The 22,356-nt window shown below is 52.3% G+C and overlaps 1 protein-coding gene across 1 annotated transcript; it reads right to left on the bottom strand.

Moving 5' to 3' along the window:
* Nucleotides 1–11,404: 11,404 nt before the first annotated feature.
* FOS (Fos proto-oncogene, AP-1 transcription factor subunit) lies at nt 11,405–15,459 on the bottom strand. Its single transcript, XM_075848554.1, has 4 exons — nt 15,109–15,459; nt 13,097–13,321; nt 12,880–12,987; nt 11,405–12,788 (listed from the first exon to the last, which is right to left on the bottom strand). Exons 1-4 carry the CDS (start codon nt 15,250–15,252, stop codon nt 12,159–12,161), a joined length of 1,107 nt encoding a protein of 368 aa, XP_075704669.1. The 5' UTR covers nt 15,253–15,459; the 3' UTR covers nt 11,405–12,158.
* Nucleotides 15,460–22,356: the final 6,897 nt, after the last annotated feature.

The raw sequence follows: 22,356 nt of genomic DNA, 5'->3' as shown, positions 1-22,356 counted from the left end.
CGGTGTACAGTGAATGAGCGGGGCAGCGCGTCTCCTCATCTATGCGGTGTACAGTGAATGAGCGGGGCAGCGGGTCTCCTCATCTATGCGGTGTACAGTGAATGAGCGGGGCAGAGTGTCTCCTCATCTATGCGGTGTACAGTGAATGAGCGGGGCAGCGGGTCTCCTCATCTATGCGGTGTACAGTGAATGAGCGGGGCAGAGTGTCTCCTCATCTATGCGCTGTACAGTGAATGAGCGGGGCAGCGTGTCTTCTCATCTATGCGGTGTACAGTGAATGAGCGGGGCAGCGGGTCTCCTCATCTATGCGCTGTACAGTGAATGAGCGGGGCAGCGGGTCTCCTCATCTATGCGCTGTACAGTGAATGAGCGGGGCAGCGCGTCTCCTCATCTATGCGCTGTACAGTGAATGAGCGGGGCAGCGCGTCTCCTCATCTATGCGGTGTACAGTGAATGAGTGGGGCAGCGGGTCTCCTCATCTATGCGCTGTACAGTGAATGAGCGGGGCAGCGGGTCTCCTCATCTATGCGGTGTACAGTGAATGAGCGGGGCAGCGGGTCTCCTCATCTATGCGGTGTACAGTGAATGAGCGGGGCAGCGGGTCTCCTCATCTATGCGCTGTACAGTGAATGAGCGGGGCAGCGGGTCTCCTCATCTATGCGCTGTACAGTGAATGAGCTGGGCAGCGGGTCTCCTCATCTATGCGCTGTACAGTGAATGAGCTGGGCAGCGGGTCTCCTCATCTATGCGCTGTACAGTGAATGAGCGGGGCAGCGGGTCTCCTCATCTATGCGGTGTACAGTGAATGAGCTGGGCAGCGGGTCTCCTCATCTATGCGCTGTACAGTGAATGAGCTGGGCAGCGGGTCTCCTCATCTATGCGCTGTACAGTGAATGAGCGGGGCAGCGGGTCTCCTCATCTATGCGGTGTACAGTGAATGAGCGGGGCAGCGGGTCTCCTCATCTATGCAGTGTACAGTGAATGTGCGTGGCAGCGCGTCTCCTCATCTATGCGGTGTACAGTGAATGAGCGGGGCAGCGGGTCTCCTCATCTATGCGCTGTACAGTGAATGAGCGGGGCAGCGGGTCTCCTCATCTATGCGCTGTACAGTGAATGAGCTGGGCAGCGGGTCTCCTCATCTATGCGCTGTACAGTGAATGAGCGGGGCAGCGGGTCTCCTCATCTATGCGCTGTACAGTGAATGAGCGGGGCAGCGGGTCTCCTCATCTATGCGCTGTACAGTGAATGAGCTGGGCAGCGGGTCTCCTCATCTATGCGGTGTACAGTGAATGAGCGGGGCAGCGCGTCTCCTCATCCATGCGGTGTACAGTGAATGAGCTGGGCAGCGGGTCTCCTCATCTATGCGCTGTACAGTGAATGAGCTGGGCAGCGGGTCTCCTCATCTATGCGCTGTACAGTGAATGAGCGGGGCAGCGGGTCTCCTCATCTATGCGGTGTACAGTGAATAAGCGGGGCAGCAGGTCTCCTCATCTATGCGGTGTACAGTGAATAAGCGGGGCAGCGGGTCTCCTCATCTATGCGGTGTACAGTGAATGAGCGGGGCAGCGGGTCTCCTCATCTATGCGGTGTACAGTGAATGAGCGGGGCAGCGGGTCTCCTCATCTATGCGCTGTACAGTGAATGAGCGGGTCGCCTCATCTATGCGGTGTACAGTGAATGAGCTGGGCAGCGGGTCTCCTCATCTATGCGGTGTACAGTGAATGAGCGGGGCAGCGGGTCTCCTCATCTATGCGCTGTACAGTGAATGAGCGGGGCAGCGCGTCTCCTCATCTATGCGGTGTACAGTGAATGAGCGGGGCAGCGGGTCTCCTCATCTATGCGCTGTACAGTGAATGAGCTGGGCAGCGGGTCTCCTCATCTATGCGGTGTACAGTGAATGAGCTGGGCAGCGGGTCTCCTCATCTATGCGGTGTACAGTGAATGAGCGGGGCAGCGGGTCTCCTCATCTATGCGGTGTACAGTGAATGAGCGGGGCAGCGCGTCTCCTCATCCATGCGCTGTACAGTGAATGAGCGGGGCAGCGCGTCTCCTCATCTATGCGGTGTACAGTGAATGAGCGGGGCAGCGGGTCTCCTCATCTATGCGCTGTACAGTGAATGAGCTGGGCAGCGGGTCTCCTCATCTATGCGGTGTACAGTGAATGAGCTGGGCAGCGGGTCTCCTCATCTATGCGGTGTACAGTGAATGAGCGGGGCAGCGGGTCTCCTCATCTATGCGGTGTACAGTGAATGAGCGGGGCAGCGCGTCTCCTCATCCATGCGGTGTACAGTGAATGAGCTGGGCAGCGGGTCTCCTCATCTATGCGCTGTACAGTGAATGAGCGGGGCAGCGGGTCCCCTCATCTATGCGCTGTACAGTGAATGAGCTGGGCAGCGGGTCTCCTCATCTATGCGCTGTACAGTGAATGAGCGGGGCAGCGGGTCTCCTCATCCATGCGGTGTACAGTGAATGAGCGGGGCAGAGCGTCTCGTCATCTATGCGGTGTACAGTGAATGAGCGGGGCAGCGCGTCTCCTCATCTATGCGGTGTACAGTGAATGAGCGGGGCAGCGGGTCTCCTCATCTATGCGGTGTACAGTGAATGAGCGGGGCAGAGTGTCTCCTCATCTATGCGGTGTACAGTGAATGAGCGGGGCAGCGGGTCTCCTCATCTATGCGGTGTACAGTGAATGAGCGGGGCAGAGTGTCTCCTCATCTATGCGCTGTACAGTGAATGAGCGGGGCAGCGTGTCTTCTCATCTATGCGGTGTACAGTGAATGAGCGGGGCAGCGGGTCTCCTCATCTATGCGCTGTACAGTGAATGAGCGGGGCAGCGGGTCTCCTCATCTATGCGCTGTACAGTGATTGAGCGGGGCAGCGCGTCTCCTCATCTATGCGCTGTACAGTGAATGAGCGGGGCAGCGCGTCTCCTCATCTATGCGGTGTACAGTGAATGAGCGGGGCAGCGCGTCTCCTCATCTATGCGGTGTACAGTGAATGAGTGGGGCAGCGGGTCTCCTCATCTATGCGCTGTACAGTGAATGAGCGGGGCAGCGGGTCTCCTCATCTATGCGGTGTACAGTGAATGAGCGGGGCAGCGGGTCTCCTCATCTATGCGGTGTACAGTGAATGAGCGGGGCAGCGGGTCTCCTCATCTATGCGCTGTACAGTGAATGAGCGGGGCAGCGGGTCTCCTCATCTATGCGCTGTACAGTGAATGAGCTGGGCAGCGGGTCTCCTCATCTATGCGCTGTACAGTGAATGAGCTGGGCAGCGGGTCTCCTCATCTATGCGCTGTACAGTGAATGAGCGGGGCAGCGGGTCTCCTCATCTATGCGGTGTACAGTGAATGAGCTGGGCAGCGGGTCTCCTCATCTATGCGCTGTACAGTGAATGAGCTGGGCAGCGGGTCTCCTCATCTATGCGCTGTACAGTGAATGAGCGGGGCAGCGGGTCTCCTCATCTATGCGGTGTACAGTGAATGAGCGGGGCAGCGGGTCTCCTCATCTATGCAGTGTACAGTGAATGTGCGTGGCAGCGCGTCTCCTCATCTATGCGGTGTACAGTGAATGAGCGGGGCAGCGGGTCTCCTCATCTATGCGCTGTACAGTGAATGAGCGGGGCAGCGGGTCTCCTCATCTATGCGCTGTACAGTGAATGAGCTGGGCAGCGGGTCTCCTCATCTATGCGCTGTACAGTGAATGAGCGGGGCAGCGGGTCTCCTCATCTATGCGCTGTACAGTGAATGAGCTGGGCAGCGGGTCTCCTCATCTATGCGGTGTACAGTGAATGAGCGGGGCAGCGCGTCTCCTCATCCATGCGGTGTACAGTGAATGAGCTGGGCAGCGGGTCTCCTCATCTATGCGCTGTACAGTGAATGAGCGGGGCAGCGGGTCTCCTCATCTATGCGGTGTACAGTGAATAAGCGGGGCAGCAGGTCTCCTCATCTATGCGGTGTACAGTGAATAAGCGGGGCAGCGGGTCTCCTCATCTATGCGGTGTACAGTGAATGAGCGGGGCAGCGGGTCTCCTCATCTATGCGGTGTACAGTGAATGAGCGGGGCAGCGGGTCTCCTCATCTATGCGCTGTACAGTGAATGAGCGGGTCGCCTCATCTATGCGGTGTACAGTGAATGAGCTGGGCAGCGGGTCTCCTCATCTATGCGCTGTACAGTGAATGAGCGGGGCAGCGCGTCTCCTCATCTATGCGGTGTACAGTGAATGAGCGGGGCAGCGGGTCTCCTCATCTATGCGCTGTACAGTGAATGAGCTGGGCAGCGGGTCTCCTCATCTATGCGGTGTACAGTGAATGAGCTGGGCAGCGGGTCTCCTCATCTATGCGGTGTACAGTGAATGAGCGGGGCAGCGGGTCTCCTCATCTATGCGGTGTACAGTGAATGAGCGGGGCAGCGCGTCTCCTCATCCATGCGCTGTACAGTGAATGAGCGGGGCAGCGCGTCTCCTCATCTATGCGGTGTACAGTGAATGAGCGGGGCAGCGGGTCTCCTCATCTATGCGCTGTACAGTGAATGAGCTGGGCAGCGGGTCTCCTCATCTATGCGGTGTACAGTGAATGAGCGGGGCAGCGGGTCTCCTCATCTATGCGGTGTACAGTGAATGAGCGGGGCAGCGCGTCTCCTCATCCATGCGCTGTACAGTGAATGAGCGGGGCAGCGCGTCTCCTCATCTATGCGGTGTACAGTGAATGAGCGGGGCAGCGCGTCTCCTCATCCATGCGCTGTACAGTGAATGAGCTGGGCAGCGGGTCTCCTCATCTATGCGCTGTACAGTGAATGAGCGGGGCAGCGTGTCTTCTCATCTATGCGGTGTACAGTGAATGAGCGGGGCAGCGGGTCTCCTCATCTATGCGCTGTACAGTGAATGAGCGGGGCAGCGGGTCTCCTCATCTATGCGCTGTACAGTGAATGAGCGGGGCAGCGCGTCTCCTCATCTATGCGCTGTACAGTGAATGAGCGGGGCAGCGCGTCTCCTCATCTATGCGGTGTACAGTGAATGAGTGGGGCAGCGGGTCTCCTCATCTATGCGCTGTACAGTGAATGAGCGGGGCAGCGGGTCTCCTCATCTATGCGGTGTACAGTGAATGAGCGGGGCAGCGGGTCTCCTCATCTATGCGGTGTACAGTGAATGAGCGGGGCAGCGGGTCTCCTCATCTATGCGCTGTACAGTGAATGAGCGGGGCAGCGGGTCTCCTCATCTATGCGCTGTACAGTGAATGAGCTGGGCAGCGGGTCTCCTCATCTATGCGCTGTACAGTGAATGAGCTGGGCAGCGGGTCTCCTCATCTATGCGCTGTACAGTGAATGAGCGGGGCAGCGGGTCTCCTCATCTATGCGGTGTACAGTGAATGAGCTGGGCAGCGGGTCTCCTCATCTATGCGCTGTACAGTGAATGAGCTGGGCAGCGGGTCTCCTCATCTATGCGCTGTACAGTGAATGAGCGGGGCAGCGGGTCTCCTCATCTATGCGGTGTACAGTGAATGAGCGGGGCAGCGGGTCTCCTCATCTATGCGGTGTACAGTGAATGTGCGTGGCAGCGCGTCTCCTCATCTATGCGGTGTACAGTGAATGAGCGGGGCAGCGGGTCTCCTCATCTATGCGCTGTACAGTGAATGAGCGGGGCAGCGGGTCTCCTCATCTATGCGCTGTACAGTGAATGAGCTGGGCAGCGGGTCTCCTCATCTATGCGCTGTACAGTGAATGAGCGGGGCAGCGGGTCTCCTCATCTATGCGCTGTACAGTGAATGAGCGGGGCAGCGGGTCTCCTCATCTATGCGCTGTACAGTGAATGAGCTGGGCAGCGGGTCTCCTCATCTATGCGGTGTACAGTGAATGAGCGGGGCAGCGCGTCTCCTCATCCATGCGGTGTACAGTGAATGAGCTGGGCAGCGGGTCTCCTCATCTATGCGCTGTACAGTGAATGAGCTGGGCAGCGGGTCTCCTCATCTATGCGCTGTACAGTGAATGAGCGGGGCAGCGGGTCTCCTCATCTATGCGGTGTACAGTGAATAAGCGGGGCAGCGGGTCTCCTCATCTATGCGGTGTACAGTGAATAAGCGGGGCAGCGGGTCTCCTCATCTATGCGGTGTACAGTGAATGAGCGGGGCAGCGGGTCTCCTCATCTATGCGGTGTACAGTGAATGAGCGGGGCAGCGGGTCTCCTCATCTATGCGCTGTACAGTGAATGAGCGGGTCGCCTCATCTATGCGGTGTACAGTGAATGAGCTGGGCAGCGGGTCTCCTCATCTATGCGGTGTACAGTGAATGAGCGGGGCAGCGGGTCTCCTCATCTATGCGCTGTACAGTGAATGAGCGGGGCAGCGCGTCTCCTCATCTATGCGGTGTACAGTGAATGAGCGGGGCAGCGGGTCTCCTCATCTATGCGCTGTACAGTGAATGAGCTGGGCAGCGGGTCTCCTCATCTATGCGGTGTACAGTGAATGAGCTGGGCAGCGGGTCTCCTCATCTATGCGGTGTACAGTGAATGAGCGGGGCAGCGGGTCTCCTCATCTATGCGGTGTACAGTGAATGAGCGGGGCAGCGCGTCTCCTCATCCATGCGCTGTACAGTGAATGAGCGGGGCAGCGCGTCTCCTCATCTATGCGGTGTACAGTGAATGAGCGGGGCAGCGGGTCTCCTCATCTATGCGCTGTACAGTGAATGAGCTGGGCAGCGGGTCTCCTCATCTATGTGGTGTACAGTGAATGAGCTGGGCAGCGGGTCTCCTCATCTATGCGGTGTACAGTGAATGAGCGGGGCAGCGGGTCTCCTCATCTATGCGGTGTACAGTGAATGAGCGGGGCAGCGCGTCTCCTCATCCATGCGGTGTACAGTGAATGAGCTGGGCAGCGGGTCTCCTCATCTATGCGCTGTACAGTGAATGAGCGGGGCAGCGGGTCCCCTCATCTATGCGCTGTACAGTGAATGAGCTGGGCAGCGGGTCTCCTCATCTATGCGCTGTACAGTGAATGAGCGGGGCAGCGGGTCTCCTCATCCATGCGGTGTACAGTGAATGAGCGGGGCAGAGCGTCTCGTCATCTATGCGGTGTACAGTGAATGAGCGGGGCAGCGCGTCTCCTCATCTATGCGGTGTACAGTGAATGAGCGGGGCAGCGGGTCTCCTCATCTATGCGGTGTACAGTGAATGAGCGGGGCAGAGTGTCTCCTCATCTATGCGGTGTACAGTGAATGAGCGGGGCAGCGGGTCTCCTCATCTATGCGGTGTACAGTGAATGAGCGGGGCAGAGTGTCTCCTCATCTATGCGCTGTACAGTGAATGAGCGGGGCAGCGTGTCTTCTCATCTATGCGGTGTACAGTGAATGAGCGGGGCAGCGGGTCTCCTCATCTATGCGCTGTACAGTGAATGAGCGGGGCAGCGGGTCTCCTCATCTATGCGCTGTACAGTGATTGAGCGGGGCAGCGCGTCTCCTCATCTATGCGCTGTACAGTGAATGAGCGGGGCAGCGCGTCTCCTCATCTATGCGGTGTACAGTGAATGAGCGGGGCAGCGCGTCTCCTCATCTATGCGGTGTACAGTGAATGAGTGGGGCAGCGGGTCTCCTCATCTATGCGCTGTACAGTGAATGAGCGGGGCAGCGGGTCTCCTCATCTATGCGGTGTACAGTGAATGAGCGGGGCAGCGGGTCTCCTCATCTATGCGGTGTACAGTGAATGAGCGGGGCAGCGGGTCTCCTCATCTATGCGCTGTACAGTGAATGAGCGGGGCAGCGGGTCTCCTCATCTATGCGCTGTACAGTGAATGAGCTGGGCAGCGGGTCTCCTCATCTATGCGCTGTACAGTGAATGAGCTGGGCAGCGGGTCTCCTCATCTATGCGCTGTACAGTGAATGAGCGGGGCAGCGGGTCTCCTCATCTATGCGGTGTACAGTGAATGAGCTGGGCAGCGGGTCTCCTCATCTATGCGCTGTACAGTGAATGAGCTGGGCAGCGGGTCTCCTCATCTATGCGCTGTACAGTGAATGAGCGGGGCAGCGGGTCTCCTCATCTATGCGGTGTACAGTGAATGAGCGGGGCAGCGGGTCTCCTCATCTATGCAGTGTACAGTGAATGTGCGTGGCAGCGCGTCTCCTCATCTATGCGGTGTACAGTGAATGAGCGGGGCAGCGGGTCTCCTCATCTATGCGCTGTACAGTGAATGAGCGGGGCAGCGGGTCTCCTCATCTATGCGCTGTACAGTGAATGAGCTGGGCAGCGGGTCTCCTCATCTATGCGCTGTACAGTGAATGAGCGGGGCAGCGGGTCTCCTCATCTATGCGCTGTACAGTGAATGAGCTGGGCAGCGGGTCTCCTCATCTATGCGGTGTACAGTGAATGAGCGGGGCAGCGCGTCTCCTCATCCATGCGGTGTACAGTGAATGAGCTGGGCAGCGGGTCTCCTCATCTATGCGCTGTACAGTGAATGAGCGGGGCAGCGGGTCTCCTCATCTATGCGGTGTACAGTGAATAAGCGGGGCAGCAGGTCTCCTCATCTATGCGGTGTACAGTGAATAAGCGGGGCAGCGGGTCTCCTCATCTATGCGGTGTACAGTGAATGAGCGGGGCAGCGGGTCTCCTCATCTATGCGCTGTACAGTGAATGAGCGGGTCGCCTCATCTATGCGGTGTACAGTGAATGAGCTGGGCAGCGGGTCTCCTCATCTATGCGCTGTACAGTGAATGAGCGGGGCAGCGCGTCTCCTCATCTATGCGGTGTACAGTGAATGAGCGGGGCAGCGGGTCTCCTCATCTATGCGCTGTACAGTGAATGAGCTGGGCAGCGGGTCTCCTCATCTATGCGGTGTACAGTGAATGAGCTGGGCAGCGGGTCTCCTCATCTATGCGGTGTACAGTGAATGAGCGGGGCAGCGGGTCTCCTCATCTATGCGGTGTACAGTGAATGAGCGGGGCAGCGCGTCTCCTCATCCATGCGCTGTACAGTGAATGAGCGGGGCAGCGCGTCTCCTCATCTATGCGGTGTACAGTGAATGAGCGGGGCAGCGGGTCTCCTCATCTATGCGCTGTACAGTGAATGAGCTGGGCAGCGGGTCTCCTCATCTATGCGGTGTACAGTGAATGAGCTGGGCAGCGGGTCTCCTCATCTATGCGGTGTACAGTGAATGAGCGGGGCAGCGGGTCTCCTCATCTATGCGGTGTACAGTGAATGAGCGGGGCAGCGCGTCTCCTCATCCATGCGGTGTACAGTGAATGAGCTGGGCAGCGGGTCTCCTCATCTATGCGCTGTACAGTGAATGAGCGGGGCAGCGGGTCCCCTCATCTATGCGCTGTACAGTGAATGAGCTGGGCAGCGGGTCTCCTCATCTATGCGCTGTACAGTGAATGAGCGGGGCAGCGGGTCTCCTCATCCATGCGGTGTACAGTGAATGAGCGGGGCAGAGCGTCTCGTCATCTATGCGGTGTACAGTGAATGAGCGGGGCAGCGCGTCTCCTCATCTATGCGGTGTACAGTGAATGAGCGGGGCAGCGGGTCTCCTCATCTATGCGGTGTACAGTGAATTTGCGGGGCAGAGTGTCTCCTCATCTATGCGCTGTACAGTGAATGAGCGGGGCAGCGTGTCTTCTCATCTATGCGGTGTACAGTGAATGAGCGGGGCAGCGGGTCTCCTCATCTATGCGCTGTACAGTGAATGAGCGGGGCAGCGGGTCTCCTCATCTATGCGCTGTACAGTGATTGAGCGGGGCAGCGCGTCTCCTCATCTATGCGCTGTACAGTGAATGAGCGGGGCAGCGCGTCTCCTCATCTATGCGGTGTACAGTGAATGAGCGGGGCAGCGCGTCTCCTCATCTATGCGGTGTACAGTGAATGAGTGGGGCAGCGGGTCTCCTCATCTATGCGCTGTACAGTGAATGAGCGGGGCAGCGGGTCTCCTCATCTATGCGGTGTACAGTGAATGAGCGGGGCAGCGGGTCTCCTCATCTATGCGGTGTACAGTGAATGAGCGGGGCAGCGGGTCTCCTCATCTATGCGCTGTACAGTGAATGAGCGGGGCAGCGGGTCTCCTCATCTATGCGCTGTACAGTGAATGAGCTGGGCAGCGGGTCTCCTCATCTATGCGCTGTACAGTGAATGAGCTGGGCAGCGGGTCTCCTCATCTATGCGCTGTACAGTGAATGAGCGGGGCAGCGGGTCTCCTCATCTATGCGGTGTACAGTGAATGAGCTGGGCAGCGGGTCTCCTCATCTATGCGCTGTACAGTGAATGAGCTGGGCAGCGGGTCTCCTCATCTATGCGCTGTACAGTGAATGAGCGGGGCAGCGGGTCTCCTCATCTATGCGGTGTACAGTGAATGAGCGGGGCAGCGGGTCTCCTCATCTATGCAGTGTACAGTGAATGTGCGTGGCAGCGCGTCTCCTCATCTATGCGGTGTACAGTGAATGAGCGGGGGAAGTGGGTCTCCTCATCTATGCGCTGTACAGTGAATGAGCGGGGCAGCGGGTCTCCTCATCTATGCGCTGTACAGTGAATGAGCGGGGCAGCGGGTCTCCTCATCTATGCGCTGTACAGTGAATGAGCTGGGCAGCGGGTCTCCTCATCTATGCGGTGTACAGTGAATGAGCGGGGCAGCGCGTCTCCTCATCCATGCGGTGTACAGTGAATAAGCGGGGCAGCGGGTCTCCTCATCTATGCGCTGTACAGTGAATGAGCGGGGCAGCGGGTCTCCTCATCTATGCGGTGTACAGTGAATGAGCGGGGCAGCGGGTCTCCTCATCTATGCGCTGTACAGTGAATGAGCGGGTCGCCTCATCTATGCGGTGTACAGTGAATGAGCTGGGCAGCGGGTCTCCTCATCTATGCGGTGTACAGTGAATGAGCGGGGCAGCGGGTCTCCTCATCTATGCGCTGTACAGTGAATGAGCGGGGCAGCGCGTCTCCTCATCTATGCGGTGTACAGTGAATGAGCGGGGCAGCGGGTCTCCTCATCTATGCGCTGTACAGTGAATGAGCGGGGCAGCGCGTCTCCTCATCTATGCGGTGTACAGTGAATGAGCTGGGCAGCGGGTCTCCTCATCTATGCGGTGTACAGTGAATGAGCGGGGCAGCGGGTCTCCTCATCTATGCGCTGTACAGTGAATGAGCTGGGCAGCGGGTCTCCTCATCTATGCGGTGTACAGTGAATGAGCTGGGCAGCGGGTCTCCTCATCTATGCGGTGTACAGTGAATGAGCTGGGCAGCGGGTCTCCTCATCTATGCGCTGTACAGTGAATGAGCGGGGCAGCGGGTCTCCTCATCTATGCGCTGTACAGTGAATGAGCTGGGCAGCGGGTCTCCTCATCTATGCGGTGTACAGTGAATGAGCGCCCACACAAAAATGCACCAAATGCAAATACTTTTTATTTTCAATGTTTTGGACAAGAAGCCAACAAATGCTTGAGGCGGCTCCTCTGTCCACAGGAGTAGAAAATAAATACAAATAAAAATATAAATATTCTCAAATGCAAAATAAATTAACAAAAACAGTCTACAGAAAATAAAACGTTTTCATGGAAAACTCGGAAAGACAGCGAGACGGAGTTACAGTCAACGGAAGATACAGCACGTTCACCATGTGTCCGGCTATAGATTTCTAAGATGGAGATCAGACTTATCTTGGCAGCACAGAGCCGCGTAGTGCTTGACCCACTAGGCAGCACAGCGCCAGCCAGCACCACACCAAGCCGGCATACTGGCCTTGTACAAGACACTGAACCAGCAGCACAAATCAGAAGAGGATACATAAGTACTCAACGTGTTAACACATCACTGTCACCGCAGTGAAGACACATCATGCTACATATCAACAGGAGTGACACGTGGGCCATGCCAGTGCTACGGCAGGAAGAGGCATCAGGCTTCGGTGGCAGCAGGAAGCAGGCATCACCAGTCTAAGCCAGATGTGGGGGTGCACTGGGCAGGTGTATGGTCAGCGACCCTTGCTCTAGCACTGACCGTGTGCTCGGCTGTCCAAAGCTACAGCTCTGGTTTGAGATGAATGGACTAGACATGCACACGTATAGCAGCAAGGAGACGGCGTCACAACACGGGAGGTAAACCCACACCCCTTATTGCCTGTGAAATTCACCAAGCTCTGATCGGCCTGTGGGCACAGTCCCAGATTCTTGTCCACATCCATGGGAGTCTGAGAGTTACAAGGCAAGTAATGTAGGAGAGTTGAGAGAGTCCGATGACGGCTCGTTGCTGCTGCTTCCCCTCCGATGGGCAGCTCCACAGTTGGGGAAGGAATCGGACTCTGGATAGGTGAAGACAAATGATGTGGTGTAGGTGGTGCATGTCGGAGTGCAGGTAACGACAGGTGTGCACAGTGGCTCCATTTCCACAGACAGTGTGCTGTACAAGGGCTCCCAGTCAGACGTGTACAGCGTGCTGGACAGATCCACATCTGGAACAGAGCGGGCAGCATCAGACGCCCCGGCAGCAGGAGAGCTGAAGAGGAACTCATCCAGGGGCTCAGATTTAAGGTCTAGCGGAATCTGCAGGTGGCTGGTCTCCTTCTCCGGAATGGAAGGCTGGGAGACACTTACAGGAAAGAGGGGCTCACACTCCACTTCTAGAGAGTTGGAAGCGCAGGTGACATCAGAGATCAGTCCCAGGTCCAGGGAAGAGGTCAGGTCCTGGAACGCCCCCTCCAGGTCATGTGGAATCTTGCAGGCTGGCTTATGTGCAGCGAGGATGAACTCCAGCTTCTCCTTCTCCTTCAGCAGGGCGGTGACTTCAGCCTGGAGAGAGGACTTCTCATCCTCCAGCTCATCCGTCTCCTGGAGAAAACAAGCAGAAGATTAGACCCATGTCATCTGCAGGAATACTGGACAGTGACGTCATAGCACATGAACAGGAAAGAATACTTACAGCTTGGAGGGTGTCGGTGAGCTCACGCCGGCGGTTACGGCACTTGGCTGCTGCCATTTTGTTCCTTTCCCGTCTGACTCTTCTCTTCTCCTCCTCCTCAGGAGAAATCTGTGAAATTAACAACAACGCTGATCAGACACATGGAAGAAAGAAGAGCGGGGCATCCAGACCATCGCTGACCCCAACCCAGGAGAGGAGTCTGTGGCCACACAATTACCTGCTCTAGTTTTCCTCTCCTGCCCAGGCTCTGGCCTCGTCCGGGTGACCCTTTTATCACGCCAGAGCGGGTGTAGGCTGGGACTGACCCATAATGGTGAACTCTGGACTGTGATGGAGCCACAGAAGAGATCAGGGTGGGCTGCACCAGCCACTGCAGGTCTGGAGAAGTGGAGATGGCCGTGACCGTGGGAACAAAGCTGCTGCTGGACTCAGCGCTAAACTCCTGCAAAGAGGGAAAGAAAGTACAGAGTGAGCGGGAAGCATTATTAAACACCCCAAATACAATCCCCCCATATACACCCCACACAGCCATATACAATCCCCCCATATACACCCCACACAGCCATATACAATCCCCCCATATACACCCCACACAGCCATATACAATCCCCCCATATACACCCCACACAGCCATATACAATCCCCCCACAGCCATATACAATCCCCCCATATACACCCCACACAGCCATATACAATCCCCCCATATACACCCCACACAGCCATATACAATCCCCCCATATACACCCCACACAGCCATATACAATCCCCCCATATACACCCCACACAGCCATATACAATCCCCCCATATACACCCCACACAGCCATATACAATCCCCCCACAGCCATATACAATCCCCCCATATACACCCCACACAGCCATATACAATCCCCCCATATACACCCCACACAGCCATATACAATCCCCCCATATACACCCCACACAGCATATACAATCCCCCCATATACACCCCACACAGCCATATACAATCCCCCCATATACACCCCACACAGCCATATACAATCCCCCCCATATACACCCCACACAGCCATATACAATCCCCCCCCATATACACCCCACACAGCCATATACAATCCCCCCCATATACACCCCACACAGCCATATACAATCCCCCCATATACACCCCACATACAATCCCCCCTCCCATATACAATGATAATACATGTGGTTCATGTCTCGGCAGGCCGGGTGTATCGCAGGGCTCATTATTACTCCCGGGTGCCGCCGCCGCATACAAGACAAGGAGCGAGATAAAAATAACTCCAACGTCATCAGTGACGGAAGAGCCGCTCCGGAGTCTCCTCAATGAACCCAGCGTTTTATCAATGAATCCGCTTACACATGGGGGCGGGGCAGGGTACAAACTATAACCCCCTGTATATACACCCGCTGTCTGCCCCCCCTGTATATACACCCGCTGTCTGCCCCCCCTGTATATACACCCGCTGTCTGCCCCCCCCTGTATATACACCCGCTGTCTGCCCCCCCTGTATATACACCCGCTGTCTGCCCCCCCTGTATATACACCCGCTGTCTGCCCCCCCTGTATACATGCACCCGCTGTCTGCCCCCCCCCTGTATACATGCACCCGCTGTCTGCCCCCCCCCCCCTGTATATACACCCGCTGTCTGCCCCCCCTGTATATACACCCGCTGTCTGCCCCCCCTGTATATACACCCGCTGTCTGCCCCCCCTGTATACATGCACCCGCTGTCTGCCCCCCCCCCTGTATACATGCACCCGCTGTCTGCCCCCCCCCCCTGTATACATGCACCCGCTGTCTGCCCCCCCCCCCCCCCCCCTGTATACATGCACCCGCTGTCTGCCCCCCCCCCCCCTGTATACATGCACCCGCTGTCTGCCCCCCCCCCCCTGTATACATGCACCCGCTGTCTGCCCCCCCCCCTGTATACATGCATCCACCTGTATACATACACCCGCTGTCTGCCTCCCCTGTATACATGCACCCGCTGTCTACCCCCCCCTGTATACATGCACCCGCTGTCTGCCCCCCCTGTATACATGCACCCGCTGTCTGCCCCCCCTGTATACATGCACCCGCTGTCTGCCCCCCCTGTATACATGCACCCGCTGTCTGCCCCCCCTGTATACATGCACCCGCTGTATGCCCCCCTTGTATACATGCACCCGCTGTATGCCCCCCTGTATACATGCACCCGCACTCCCATCCATGGAGTCCGACACTTACCGTAGGGGTTAGCGGGGAGCCGAGGCTAGAAAATGAAGCGTCCGGGGACGTGTAGTAGGTGAGGCTGTCACCGGCGGGAGAGGCGCTGCTACAGCGGGATGAGACCGCCTCGTAATCAACACTGCTGGGGAATCCGTGATACATCGCTCCAAGTACTGACTTCTGCCGTCCGTATAATCCGCCTGCTCTCCTGAGCTGTCACTGCCGCTTCTCGCTACTGCCAGCCTTATATATCCGGAGGATTTATGAATGGAGACACGTCACACGGGCAAGTCTATGCAACATCTGCGGGGGGAGCCTTCTCCGGGGAAGAGCTCCCAGACTATGTAACCAGCCAATCACCCGCCAGACATCTCCGTACACTCGGCCTCTAGCCAACTGCCCACACTGCGCCCGCTTCCTTGGCGTTCCCTTACCGAAGACCCCAGTAGACTAACACTGATCACCCCCGTGGATTTCCCTTAATGGACTTGTCCAGATTCGAGAATCCACTGACGCAGATACCCTTATAAGGAAAACATCCTGTTTTGAGGGCGGAGCTGCCGGGAAGAGCCCTAAGAACAGCATAAATGGTGGGAGGAGCTTAAACAAAACACACACAAACAACTCACAGCACCATGGACACAAAACATACAGCTCTATACACAGCACAGGTATATACAGACTAGTGACAGCTCTATACACAGCACAGGTATATACAGACTAGTGACAGCTCTATATACACAGTACAGGTATATACAGACTAGTGACAGCTCTATACACAGCACAGGTATATACAGACTAGTGACAGCTCTATACACAGCACAGGTATATACAGACTAGTGACAGCTCTATACACAGCACAGGTATATACAGACTAGTGACAGCTCTATACACAGTACAGGTATATACAGACTAGTGACCGCTCTATACACAGCACAGGTATATACAGACTAGTGACAGCTCTATACACAGCACAGGTATATACAGACTAGTGACAGCTCTATACACAGCACAGGTATATACAGACTAGTGACAGCTCTATACACAGCACAGGTATATACAGACTAGTGACAGCTCTATACACAGCACAGGTATATACAGACTAGTGACAGCTCTATATACACAGCACAGGTATATACAGACTAGTGACAGCTCTATATACAGCACAGGTATATACAGACTAGTGACAGCTCTATACACAGTACAGGTATATACAGACTAGTGACAGATCTATACACAGCACAGGTATATACAGACTAGTGACACCTCTATACACAGCACAGGTATATACAGACTAGTGACAGCTCTATACACAGCACAGGTATATACAGACTAGTGACAGATCTATACACAGCACAGGTATATACAGACTAGTGACAGCTCTATACACAGCACAGGTATATACAGACTAGTGACACCTCTATACACAGCACAGGTATATACAGACTAGTGACAGCTCTATACACAGCACAGGTATATACAGACTAGTGACCGCTCTATACACAGCACAGGTATATACAGACTAGTGACAGATCTATACACAGTACAGGTATATACAGACTAGTGACCGCTCTATACACAGCACAGGTATATACAGACTAGTGACAGATCTATACACAGCACAGGTATATACAGACTAGTGACAGCTCTATACACAGTACAGGTATATACAGACTAGTGACACCTCTATACACAGCACAGGTATATACAGACTAGTGACAGCTCTATACACAGCACAGGTATATACAGACTAGTGACAGCTCTATACACAGCACAGGTATATACAGACTAGTGACAGCTCTATACACAGCACAGGTATATACAGACTAGTGACAGATCTATACACAGTACAGGTATATACAGACTAGTGACAGATCTATACACAGCACAGGTATATACAGACTAGTGACACCTCTATACACAGCACAGGTATATACAGACTAGTGACAGCTCTATACACAGCACAGGTATATACAGACTAGTGACAGCTCTATACACAGTACAGGTATATACAGACTAGTGACAGATCTATACACAGCACAGGTATATACAGACTAGTGACACCTCTATACACAGCACAGGTATATACAGACTAGTGACAGCTCTATACACAGCACAGGTATATACAGACTAGTGACAGATCTATACACAGCACAGGTATATACAGACTAGTGACAGCTCTATACACAGCACAGGTATATACAGACTAGTGACACCTCTATACACAGCACAGGTATATACAGACTAGTGACAGCTCTATACACAGCACAGGTATATACAGACTAGTGACCGCTCTATACACAGCACAGGTATATACAGACTAGTGACAGATCTATACACAGTACAGGTATATACAGACTAGTGACCGCTCTATACACAGCACAGGTATATACAGACTAGTGACAGATCTATACACAGCACAGGTATATACAGACTAGTGACAGCTCTATACACAGCACAGGTATATACAGACTAGTGACACCTCTATACACAGCACAGGTATATACAGACTAGTGACAGCTCTATACACAGCACAGGTATATACAGACTAGTGACACCTCTATACACAGCACAGGTATATACAGACTAGTGACAGCTCTATACACAGCACAGGTATATACAGACTAGTGACCGCTCTATACACAGCACAGGTATATACAGACTAGTGACAGATCTATACACAGTACAGGTATATACAGACTAGTGACCGCTCTATACACAGCACAGGTATATACAGACTAGTGACAGATCTATACACAGCACAGGTATATACAGACTAGTGACAGCTCTATACACAGCACAGGTATATACAGACTAGTGACAGCTCTATACACAGCACAGGTATATACAGACTAGTGACAGCTCTATACACAGTACAGGTATATACAGACTAGTGACAGATCTATACACAGTACAGGTATATACAGACTAGTGACAGCTCTATACACAGCACAGGTATATACAGACTAGTGACAGCTCTATATACACAGCACAGGTATATACAGACTAGTGACAGATCTATACACAGTACAGGTATATACAGACTAGTGACAGCTCTATACACAGCACAGGTATATACAGACTAGTGACAGCTCTATATACACAGCACAGGTATATACAGACTAGTGACAGCTCTATACACAGCACAGGTATATACAGACTAGTGACAGCTCTATACACAGCACAGGTATATACAGACTAGTGACAGCTCTATACACAGCACAGGTATATACAGACTAGTGACAGCTCTATACACAGCACAGGTATATACAGACTAGTGACAGCTCTATACACAGCACAGGTATATACAGACTAGTGACAGATCTATACACAGTACAGGTATATACAGACTAGTGACAGCTCTATACACAGCACAGGTATATACAGACTAGTGACAGCTCTATACACAGCACAGGTATATACAGACTAGTGACAGCTCTATATACACAGCACAGGTATATACAGACTAGTGACAGCTCTATACACAGCACAGGTATATACAGACTAGTGACAGCTCTATATACACAGTACAGGTATATACAGACTAGTGACCTCTCTATACACAGCACAGGTATATACAGACTAGTGACAGCTCTATACACAGCACAGGTATATACAGACTAGTGACAGCTCTATACACAGCACAGGTATATACAGACTAGTGACACCTCTATACACAGCACAGGTATATACAGACTAGTGACAGCTCTATACACAGCACAGGTATATACAGACTAGTGACAGCTCTATATACACAGCACAGGTATATACAGACTAGTGACCTCTCTATACACAGCACAGGTATATACAGACTAGTGACAGCTCTATACACAGCACAGGTATATACAGACTAGTGACAGCTCTATACACAGCACAGGTATATACAGACTAGTGACCTCTCTATACACAGCACAGGTATATACAGACTAGTGACAGCTCTATACACAGCACAGGTATATACAGACTAGTGACAGCTCTATACACAGCACAGGTATATACAGACTAGTGACAGATCTATACACAGCACAGGTATATACAGACTAGTGACCTCTCTATACACAGCACAGGTATATACAGACTAGTGACAGATCTATACACAGTACAGGTATATACAGACTAGTGACAGCTCTATACACAGCACAGGTATATACAGACTAGTGACCTCTCTATACACAGCACAGGTATATACAGACTAGTGACAGCTCTATACACAGTACAGGTATATACAGACTAGTGACAGCTCTATATACACAGCACAGGTATATACAGACTAGTGACAGCTCTATATACACAGCACAGGTATATACAGACTAGTGACAGCTCTATATACACAGCACAGGTATATACAGACTAGTGACAGCTCTATACACAGCACAGGTATATACAGACTAGTGACAGCTCTATACACAGCACAGGTATATACAGACTAGTGACAGCTCTATACACAGCACAGGTATATACAGACTAGTGACAGCTCTATACACAGCACAGGTATATACAGACTAGTGACAGCTCTATACACAGCACAGGTATATACAGACTAGTGACAGCTCTATACACAGCACAGGTATATACAGACTAGTGACAGCTCTATACACAGCACAGGTATATACAGACTAGTGACAGCTCTATACACAGCACAGGTATATACAGACTAGTGACAGCTCTATACACAGCACAGGTATATACAGACTAGTGACCTCTCTATACACAGTACAGGTATATACAGACTAGTGACAGCTCTATACACAGTACAGGTATATACAGAGTAGTGACACCTCTATACACAGTACAGGTATATACAGACTAGTGACAGCTCTATATACACAGTACAGGTATATACAGACTAGTGACAGATCTATACACAGTACAGGTATATACAGACTAGTGACAGCTCTATATACACAGCACAGGTATATACAGACTAGTGACAGCTCTATACACAGCACAGGTATATACAGACTAGTGACACCTCTATACACAGCACAGGTATATACAGACTAGTGACAGCTCTATATACACAGCACAGGTATATACAGACTAGTGACAGATCTATACACAGTACAGGTATATACAGACTAGTGACCTCTCTATACACAGCACAGGTATATACAGACTAGTGACAGCTCTATACACAGCACAGGTATATACAGACTAGTGACAGCTCTATACAGACTAGTGACAGCTCTATACACAGCACAGGTATATACAGACTAGTGACAGATCTATACACAGTACAGGTATATACAGACTAGTGACCTCTCTATACACAGCACAGGTATATACAGACTAGTGACAGCTCTATACACAGCACAGGTATATACAGACTAGTGACAGCTCTATACAGACTAGTGACAGCTCTATACACAGCACAGGTATATACAGACTAGTGACAGATCTATACACAGTACAGGTATATACAGACTAGTGACCTCTCTATACACAGCACAGGTATATACAGACTAGTGACAGCTCTATACACAGCACAGGTATATACAGACTAGTGACAGCTCTATACACAGCACAGGTATATACAGACTAGTGACAGCTCTATACACAGCACAGGTATATACAGACTAGTGACAGCTCTATACACAGCACAGGTATATACAGACTAGTGACAGCTCTATACACAGCACAGGTATATACAGACTAGTGACAGCTCTATACACAGCACAGGTATATACAGACTAGTGACAGCTCTATACACAGCACAGGTATATACAGACTAGTGACAGATCTATACACAGCACAGGTATATACAGACTAGTGACAGCTCTATACACAGCACAGGTATATACAGACTAGTGACCGCTCTATACACAGCACAGGTATATACAGACTAGTGACAGCTCTATACACAGCACAGGTATATACAGACTAGTGACAGCTCTATACACAGCACAGGTATATACAGACTAGTGACAGCTCTATATACACAGCACAGGTATATACAGACTAGTGACCTCTCTATACACAGCACAGGTATATACACAGCACAGGTATATACAGACTAGTGACAGCTCTATACACAGCACAGGTATATACAGACTAGTGACAGCTCTATACACAGCACAGGTATATACAGACTAGTGACAGCTCTATACACAGTACAGGTATATACAGACTAGTGACAGCTCTATACACAGTACAGGTATATACAGACTAGTGACAGCTCTATACACAGCACAGGTATATACAGACTAGTGACAGCTCTATACACAGTACAGGTATATACAGACTAGTGACAGCTCTATACACAGTACAGGTATATACAGACTAGTGACCGCTCTATACACAGCACAGGTATATACAGACTAGTGACAGCTCTATACACAGCACAGGTATATACAGACTAGTGACAGCTCTATACACAGCACAGGTATATACAGACTAGTGACAGCTCTATACACAGCACAGGTATATACAGACTAGTGACACCTCTATACACAGCACAGGTATATACAGACTAGTGACAGCTCTATACACAGTACAGGTATATACAAACTAGTGACAGCTCTATACACAGCACAGGTATATACAGACTAGTGACAGCTCTATACACAGCACAGGTATATACAGACTAGTGACAGCTCTATACACAGCACAGGTATATACAGACTAGTGACCTCTCTATACACAGCACAGGTATATACAGACTAGTGACAGCTCTATACACAGCACAGGTATATACAGACTAGTGACAGCTCTATATACACAGCACAGGTATATACAGACTAGTGACCTCTCTATACACAGCACAGGTATATACAGACTAGTGACAGCTCTATACACAGTACAGGTATATACAGACTAGTGACAGCTCTATACACAGCACAGGTATATACAGACTAGTGACACCTCTATACACAGCACAGGTATATACAGACTAGTGACCGCTCTATACACAGCACAGGTATATACAGACTAGTGACAGCTCTATACACAGCACAGGTATATACAGACTAGTGACAGCTCTATACACAGTGCAGGTATATACAGACTAGTGACAGCTCTATACACAGTACAGGTATATACAGACTAGTGACAGCTCTATACACAGCACAGGTATATACAGACTAGTGACAGCTCTATACACAGTACAGGTATATACAGACTAGTGACACCTCTATACACAGCACAGGTATATACAGACTAGTGACAGCTCTATACACAGTACAGGTATATACAGACTAGTGACAGCTCTATACAGACTAGTGACAGCTCTATACACAGCACAGGTATATACAGACTAGTGACAGCTCT

Source organism: Rhinoderma darwinii, unplaced genomic scaffold, assembly GCF_050947455.1.
Source record: "Rhinoderma darwinii isolate aRhiDar2 unplaced genomic scaffold, aRhiDar2.hap1 Scaffold_4245, whole genome shotgun sequence".
Lineage (NCBI taxonomy): Eukaryota > Metazoa > Chordata > Amphibia > Anura > Rhinodermatidae > Rhinoderma > Rhinoderma darwinii.
The sequence above is the reverse complement of the archived record's forward strand: the minus strand, read 5'-3'. Positions and strand labels throughout refer to the sequence as shown.